The 9394-nt window shown below is 35.6% G+C and overlaps 1 protein-coding gene across 1 annotated transcript in view; it reads right to left on the bottom strand.

Annotated features, from left to right (window-relative positions):
* Positions 1-226: 226 nt before the first annotated feature.
* LOC108910500 (glutamate receptor ionotropic, kainate 2-like) overlaps positions 227-9394 on the bottom strand; it is a gene marked incomplete at its 3' end in the record, with an annotated part of 15750 nt that continues 6582 nt past the window's right edge. The window contains exons 7-13 of the mRNA XM_023455249.1: positions 8232-8434; positions 7852-8068; positions 7678-7762; positions 7489-7627; positions 7300-7437; positions 1752-2182; positions 227-345 (exon numbers count right to left, since the gene is read on the bottom strand). Coding sequence (XP_023311017.1) covers positions 227-345; positions 1752-2182; positions 7300-7437; positions 7489-7627; positions 7678-7762; positions 7852-8068; positions 8232-8434 — 1332 coding nt within the window. The remainder of the gene's footprint in view (positions 346-1751; positions 2183-7299; positions 7438-7488; positions 7628-7677; positions 7763-7851; positions 8069-8231; positions 8435-9394) is intronic.

Genomic DNA, 9394 nt, shown 5'->3' with positions numbered 1-9394 from the left:
CAACTGTTTATAAAACAGGTATATCCTTACTGATTTTATACTGTCTCAAAAATATTAATTAATACGGAATTATTTGAAAATTTTGATAAATAACCCGTTAAAAAAATATCAGTTGCTTTTTAACAATTTGTACACATTGAAATGAAGTTTTCATCACTTGATTCAGTTTGTTTTTTATGTGTTATTGTGTTAAACAAAGTAATAAAAACAATTACAATTGACTCACGTTCTCACATGAGGGTTCGTTTCTGTTTTCCTTCCACCACTTATTTTTCAAATCGTTCAACCTTCCACTTTCATGAAGTTTCAAAATGGCCTTATTGATAGCACTTCTATAAGGCGCATCTACAAAAAATTCTCTTAGCAAACTTATTACTCTGCACACGTAACCAGAGATGGACCAAATATTCTGGCATACGCTGCTAAGAAGGAATTTCTCAATTATTTCGAATATATCGGGCATATGGCGTGGCACCATGTGCAAGAAAAAAAAAGAAAAAATGAAAATGCCCGATACTTACTCATCGGCATAGCTATACCGTAACTCTTCGTATCCAAGAAAGTTCCCACCTGCTTCAAGTCGCAGTTGGTTTGTGTAACGTATTCGATTTGAGTAGATTCCATTATAAAAGCATATTTCCCTCGCGACGCTTGCACCCTCCTCACACCAGCATGGTTACTATTTTCGAAGACGCTAGGCTTACTAGAAATCATGTTTACCCACATCCTCTGGTAAGTGGAGAAATTGGAGTCTCTGAAGAAGGCCATTGTCGATCCTCCGTTCACTACACCGTACTTAACCTTGGACTGTCCTGAAAGGGCCTCAGCTCCGTCGATGACTGGTTCTGGTCTGTCGATAGCTAGAAAAAACGTCAAGTTTGCTATGTAGGAGCTGACCAGGATCAACGAGAAGAACCACCACATCGTAACCGCGATCCTTGATGACGTTCCCCTAGAAGTACGAAATACTTGGAGCATCTGTAGCAATAATAGGTAATTGTACCAAAAATCGTCTTAATAAAAGTTCTTATTCAAGTAACCCCAAAGAAACAAATTACAAGGCCACTTGTTGAGTCCAATCATGGAGTTGGTCATTTCCAGTGTCGGTGTAATGGTCTAGCAAAACCAGCAAATCTCTTTAATTTCTTTGGAGTACACTGCCGGCCCTTTGAAAGTGGACGATTTATTTTTCTAATGTGATGTGGTCTACTTCTTATTATGACGACAAGTTTTTATATGTCAGTGTCATTAGCAATTTGCTTGGTAATTCAAGATGCCGCGGTTAACGGAATCAGAGAAAGTGAGAGCTATAACTTTACTTCAGAATGATTGGTCATTGCGGATGATCTGCAAGAACAGCATATTTAGACTCAAAGAAAAATGGATTGCGGAGGGTCACGTACGTTATATTCACGGAGGTGGACGTCGAGAAGTAAACACCACCTAAGAATAAATCCTTTTGACATGGCAGTAGCGGCTTCCTTTGAGACGAATTTTCCTGGATCATTGCGAACTGCAAGGAAGCGGGTGAAAGATTCGGAGCTGAAGAATTATGTGACCGCAAATACAGTTGCTTTGACTCCCCAGTATAAAGAATAGAGGTTAGAGTTTGCAAGACAATTTGTAGGAAGCCCAGACAACTTCTGGGAGAATATTATATTTTCGGANACGTAACCAGAGATGGGCCATGCCCATCTAAAAATATTCTGGCATAGAAAAAAAAAGAAAAAATTAAAATGCCCGATACTTACTCATCGGCATAGCTATACCGTAACTCTTCGTATCCAAGAAAGTTCCCACCTGCTTCAAGTCGCAGTTGGTTTGTGTAACGTATTCGATTTGAGTAGATTCCATTATAAAAGCATATTTCCCTCGCGACGCTTGCACCCTCCTCACACCAGCATGGTTACTATTTTCGAAGACGCTAGGCTTACTAGAAATCATGTTTACCCACATCCTCTGGTAAGTGGAGAAATTGGAGTCTCTGAAGAAGGCCATTGTCGATCCTCCGTTCACTACACCGTACTTAACCTTGGACTGTCCTGAAAGGGCCTCAGCTCCGTCGATGACTGGTTCTGGTCTGTCGATAGCTAGAAAAAACGTCAAGTTTGCTATGTAGGAGCTGACCAGGATCAACGAGAAGAACCACCACATCGTAACCGCGATCCTTGATGACGTTCCCCTAGAAGTACGAAATACTTGGAGCATCTGTAGCAATAATAGGTAATTGTACCAAAAATCGTCTTAATAAAAGTTCTTATTCAAGTAACCCCAAAGAAACAAATTACAAGGCCACTTGTTGAGTCCAATCATGGAGTTGGTCATTTCCAGTGTCGGTGTAATGGTCTAGCAAAACCAGCAAATCTCTTTAATTTCTTTGGAGTACACTGCCGGCCCTTTGAAAGTGGACGATTTATTTTTCTAATGTGATGTGGTCTACTTCTTATTATGACGACAAGTTTTTATATGTCAGTGTCATTAGCAATTTGCTTGGTAATTCAAGATGCCGCGGTTAACGGAATCAGAGAAAGTGAGAGCTATAACTTTACTTCAGAATGATTGGTCATTGCGGATGATCTGCAAGAACAGCATATTTAGACTCAAAGAAAAATGGATTGCGGAGGGTCACGTACGTTATATTCACGGAGGTGGACGTCGAGAAGTAAACACCACCTAAGAATAAATCCTTTTGACATGGCAGTAGCGGCTTCCTTTGAGACGAATTTTCCTGGATCATTGCGAACTGCAAGGAAGCGGGTGAAAGATTCGGAGCTGAAGAATTATGTGACCGCAAATACAGTTGCTTTGACTCCCCAGTATAAAGAATAGAGGTTAGAGTTTGCAAGACAATTTGTAGGAAGCCCAGACAACTTCTGGGAGAATATTATATTTTCGGACAAAAAAAGTTTTCAATCTTGCTCCGATGCTTCTGTCCGTGTCTACCCACCAGAGATTATAAGGTATTCGGAGCCTTATGTGAAACCCACACAGCGCAGCGATAGATTCTCCATTAACGTTTGGGCTTGGATAGATAAGCTGCAGTCCTGATGTTTGTTGTGACCATGCTGTATCCTCAGAATTTCACTTTCAAGTAGGATAATTGTGCAATTCACACCTCAAGAGTTGCGTCAGAATGGTTCATTGATAACAACATCGATGTTACCTTGGCCCTCAAAGTCCTGGGGATATATAGTGAAAAAAATTTACGACAGAAACTTCCGTCCAGTTAACGTCGAAGAACTTTGGGAGGCAATTGAAAACGCATGGGATAACATCGCTGAGGATTATAACAAGAACATTAATTTTATCAATGCCATGTAGATTGCAGTGTTATAGACAAAAATGGTGCTTGTACAAAATACTAACTTTACGAATTACCTTTTTTTTGACGACGAAAAGTGTTTCATTTTTAAATCTCGCTGACGGCGTATGAATGGCTGTTACAATGTATAATATATTTCAGTATTGGAAAAATAAATAATTTGCTACCCAATTTGGATTTGTTTTGCTCACTAGAACTAGTATGATAGACACACATTAAATTTGACATAATAATAGCCGATTTGAACCTCACATTTTCAAGTCAGCTTCACAAAGGCCAATTATAGACAATTTGCTTATAAGAGTCGTCCACTTTCAAAGGGCCGGCACTGCACGTCAGTTTCGTACAGCTTCAGTTTTCCTTGGGTTAGTCTTGAGACTATTGGTAGATTAAATATGGCGCAGGTGTACTCTTTGAAAGAAATTGCACTTTTTGGGCGCCAATTTGACTCTTTTTTTAAACATTTTCGATATTCTTCGTCTGTTCTTCAAATGTCTTGCCCAATATAATTAGTTGATTAAGCTTTAAACTGTAACTTTTTCATAATTGACTTTTGGTAATATTATTATATTTTTACGATGGTGTCGATAGTATGGGCCTACGTGAGGATACAAAAAATTTAAATAAAATTTGGCACACGTGGTGTTAAATGGGATGAGGTATGTTCCATTTTCAATTGAAAGTATTTTCTTTGAGATTTGACAGAAACGACTAATAACGTCAACAATTATGTTTTGTCCAAAGACATACTCATTTTTTTACTATTAACAAGTTCTCTTTTCTAATAAACTTTTATTAGAGAATTTTTTCTGTATTGATTCCCGTTTAAAAGTTATAAACAATATCGTCTTAAAGAGTCTCCAAAGAAATACCACCTAAAAATCACATTAGCGGTGGAAAGATCAAGTAGTCGTTGGAAAATTATTGAATGTCCATTGTTTAAAATGCATAATTGTCATTAAGAATAAATAAAACGATTAAACTCGATAATTCTTTAAAACAGTTAAAACAGAAGGGGATGTTAACAATAACTAAACTTAAAAAATGAGGCAAACCCTTTCATACTACATACATATTACAATCTATTCTCTATATTGTAGTATAACAACCCCGAGTTCGATCGAAAAAAAAATATATAAACGTAGTTGTGGCCAAAAATATGTGATCATCATGAGGAATCCCTACGTTGTATACATCTATTTTTAATTGACCGGAAAAAAAGCAGAGTAGATACACCTAACTTTATTATTTACGTACGACAGTCTTCAAATTAAACATGTGACAAATAGAAAGAACAACAAAAACATTAACAACCATTTAACATAAAATGAGANAGAACTTTGGGAGGCAATTGAAAACGCATGGGATAACATCACTGAGGATTATAACAAGAAAATTAATTTTCTCAATGCCATGTAGATTGCAGTGTTATAGACAAAAATGGTGCTTGGACAAAATACTAACTTTACGAATCGCCTTTTTTTTGACGACGAAAAGTGTTTAATTTTTAGATCTCGTTGACGGCGAATGAATGGCTGTTAGAATGTATAATATATTTCAGTATTGGAAAAATAAATAATTTGCCACCTAATTTGGATTTGTTTTGCTCACTAGAACTAGTATGATAGACACACACATTAAATTTGACATAATAACAGCTGATTTGAATCTCACATTTCAAGTCAGCTTCACAAAGGCCAATTATAGACAATTTGCTTATAAGAGTCGTCCACTTTCAAAGGGCCGGCACTGTACGTCAGTTTCGTACAGCTTCAGTTTTCCTTGGGTTAGTTTGAGACCATTTGTTGATATAATATGGCGCAGTTGTTCGAGTACCCATTGAAAGAAATTGCACTTTTTGGGAGCCAATTTTACTACTTTTTTAAACATTTTCGATATCTTCGTCTGTTCTTCAAATGTCTTGCCTAATATAATTAGTTGATTAATCTTTGAACTGTAACTTTTTCATAATTGATTTTTGGTAAAATTATTATAATATTTTTACGATGGTCCTATATTCAGAAGTACAGGGTGTCGATAGTATGGGCCTACGTGAGGATACAAAAAATTTAAATAAAATTTGGTACATGTGGTCTTAAATGGGATGAGGTACGCTCCATTTTCAATTGAAAGTATTTTCTTTGGGATTTGACAGAAACAACTAATAACGTCAGCAATTATATTTTATCCAGAAACATACCCATTTTTTCCTATTAACTAAACTTAAAAAATGAGACAAACCCTTTTCAGTAGACCAGTAGTATTCGTTGCGCCTGTTTGTCAAACCATTACTGACAAACCGACTTTCCTCCCACCAAAAAACGTGCCGAAAAAGGTTCTGATCAACAGTTTCTACATTTACTAATTTGAGCTATGAAAGTAAATCTGTTTGCAATATGACTCTCAGGCAAATACTCTAAATTGTGAATTTTGTAGTCATGATACCCATTGGTCTTTAAAATTCGTTGAACGGCTGACTTATCCAAATTCAATTCCCGGCTAGCTTGCAGTATAGAATTTCGTGAATTTTGTTCGAAATATTGTAACAATCTAGCTGTATTAACATTGTTTCTTACCATACGGTCAATTATTTGATTTTTTCGAAGGAAGGAAATCAATATTGTCACAAATTCAGTAAAAACCGAAATNTATTTTCCTCATATCGTAAACTCGATCGGTTAAAATTACTGCAAGCTCTTCTGACGTAGTTGTTTTAAATATTTCATATTTTCTTGCTTTGCAGAACTGTAAAAATTGAAACTATGTCGATGCTTTCTTCGTTCAACATATTATTTGAAGAGAATTTTTGCTGGAGCACATTAAAAGTACATTTCAGTTAAAACTTTTTCTTTATATTCGGTTTGATGTTAAAAAATAATTTGAAGAGTAACACATTTAAAGCGGCAAAATTATGATGTTAAAATGACATTTTATTTTGAGGATGGGGGAAATAATATAATCTAATAAGAAACATAGAGACAACTCTACTTGGTCATTATTTTCAGAAAGATGCGAGAAGGATAAACATGTTGGTACCATCATAACTTCTTTCCTACCTATGAAATTTAATTTTTTCTCCAGTTAAACGTCTCTTTACGCAATTTATCGCAGAACACCATTGCACCGTATTTAGTTTTTACGAATCTTTCACATACACTAACTAAATCACACAAAAATTCAAGAAATCAATCAATAATGTCAATAAGTACATGACATTTACTTCAAAGTTTGTTTATGGCATTGTGTAACGGTATACCCGTGTACCATCATTTGTTTTACCGGTATTTGCCTCAACTAGCTTTATCTGCCTTGCACACATCAGCGCAATTGACCTCTCTTTCTAGGGCCAGTCCATAGTTTAAGTACTAGGTCTGTGCCTGCAATCTTGTAAAGGTTCTAAAGGTTCTATGATCAGGAATGAGGCGCTCTGGATACCTTTGTCGATATAACTCTACAGCTCATCTTGAATTTTTTTGTGACTCGCCGTAAATTAGCAACATATCAACTTTTTCTGAATGTGAAAACATTTTGTAAGCACAAAAGTTATACGTTTCACATTCGTATTGAGTAATGACAAGTATTTTGTGACATTTATGCTCGTTAAACAACGAACATTCAATAATATTCCAACGACTACTTGATCCTTCCACCGCTAATATGATTTTTAGGTGGTATTTCTTTTGAGACTCTTTAGGACGATATTGCTTATAACTTTTAAACAAGAAGTAATACAAAAAAAAATCGCTAATAAAAGTTTAGTAAAAAAAGGAAAGCTTTTTAACAAGAAAATAATTTGGGTTCTGAAAAAACTATAATTGATTACGTCCTTAGTTTTGTCAAATTCCAAAGATAATACTTTGGATTGGAAATGGAGCTTACCTCATCCCATTTAACACCACGTGTCCCAAATTTTATTTAAATTGTTTGTATCCTCACAGTAGGCCCATACTACCGAGTTTGAGACGGCATGTACTTACTTTGGCAATATGTCGCAGCCTTGCGTCATTAGCGACGCCAAAGTTAACCACAGACAATTTTTGATGTCCCATATGTTTTCCAGCTGTTCCGGATGATCATCGCTCGGATAGGGGTTTTCCCAATCTCCAGGAGTTATCCTTTAAATGAAAATTGTTTCAGAGAAAATTTGTATGACGTACCTGGATTACCTGGATATGAAATATAATACGACGGAAACGATCAAATACAATGCGGCTGTATAAATCCAAACGGAGATCGAAAACGGATTTACGAAGGAGAACCACTTGACGTCGTTCATTTCCGCCTTTGTGTACAGAATACTTATTCCTAAAAAAAAATGGAGTCAGTTAAGTGGTGACTAGAGGTATTTCGCATACCTAGTGTCATAAACGGCATACTGAAGTCAACAACTTCTCTTCTTTGATGCGTAATCGTTAGATCGCAAACGGCAAGATCTGCTTTCTAAAAAATACAATTTTTAATCAAAGAAATTCCGTACGACTGGACTGGATAGAGTATTAGTCAGTGACTTTCGATTTCTTTAATATTACCTCCTCCAAAATATCTCCAATAAGCCCCGACCATTTTTTATTCCTTTCGTTCCATTGCCCATATTGCCCGTCTGCAGTTAAACGAAATTCAAATTTATAACCGATTAATTTCGCTATTTCTGTTATTAAATCCAACGAGTAACCTTCGTATCTGTCGTTTCCGTACAATATTTCACCCTCTTTGGGTTTTCTATACATTAAATAAGGTTCACCAAGCCTGAAACATTGAGTTTAGGTTACCAAAATATCCATAGATTCAAAAGGGATAGAACTGTTTAGATGTTGGACAGAAAAGTTTGACTTCAATAGTCATTCATATATGCTTCACTTTCCATCACAAATTTGACCTTATCTACAAACATATACTATTTGCATTTTACCTGGATGAGACAATGACAATGCCTTGATTTCCAAGGAACTGTCTCACCGTGGGAGATCTCCTTAAAAGCAGCGATTGGTTACTTGCAAACCAGTCGGCAATTATTCGATCTTGAAGAATATCCACCACTTGCATGTTAAAATTAATGCGATTTCCATTGTCGTCGAATTTTATGGGTCCAGACAATGTTGATGGAGGCTCGATCTAACCAAGAAAGAAGTTAATAACTGATACGTTAATACTTATGTAGCATAAAAATTAATACCGCATTTATCCAATCTAATATTAAAGTTTCAGGCAAAAGTCGTAGGTAGATACCAATATGCTTGACATTGACCTTAAGTTTCAAGGTTAAACCAAGGTTAACTTCGAAATATTAAATGGAACACCCTATTCTATATGCCAATAGATGTTGATAAATAAAACGATTCGTTTTTTCTCAAACAACTTTGATGTTAAAATATTTTAGTGTGGCATACTGTCAATATTGTTATTAAACAAATTATGTAAAGACTATTTTTAATTTCTCTCAGTTTTAATGATGAAATGTCGAATATACAGGGTGGCCAAATGAAAACGAAAGCCATTTTCAGGAACTGTAAGCATCTCCCCAAAATATTTAAATGGCATTGGGGGTTGAGTAATATTTCTTTTGAAAGCTCTTACAATTATCTTTACAACAGACTTTAAATTTTATAATTCCGCCCAATACTTATTAAGAATTTTGATTTTAAGGTTGAAACTCAGGTATGTACAAACAATTAGTTATCGAGTTAATCTTGCGTTACATTGGTTTTTGGCGATTTCTTATTACTTTCGTAAAAAAAAACACAATTGTGCAGTCTCTTTATTGTTGAGTCTGCTGTTTATGTTTTCATGAATAAGCAGAAGTTCTCTTTAAATTCTGAAATCCACCATTATAACACAAGGAATTGCAATAAATTCCGTTTACCCTTTTGTAAATATAACATTTCTCGCAAATCGCCGAATTGTCTGGCTATTAAAATTTACAATCATTTACCTTCTGAAATAACAGACTCACTTACACAGGGTGTTTTTAAGAGCAAATTAAAGAAGTTTTTATTGGAACGGTCTTTGTATGGTCTAGATGAGTTCTTTGCTGTAGATTACACCGGTACTGACAAATGACTAACATTTTTTTTT

The sequence above is a fragment of the Anoplophora glabripennis genome, unplaced genomic scaffold (genome assembly GCF_000390285.2).
Source record: "Anoplophora glabripennis isolate ALB-LARVAE unplaced genomic scaffold, Agla_2.0 scaffold605, whole genome shotgun sequence".
NCBI lineage: Eukaryota > Metazoa > Arthropoda > Insecta > Coleoptera > Cerambycidae > Anoplophora > Anoplophora glabripennis.
Note: the sequence above shows the minus strand (reverse complement) of the source record. Positions and strands in the feature narration are given on the sequence as shown.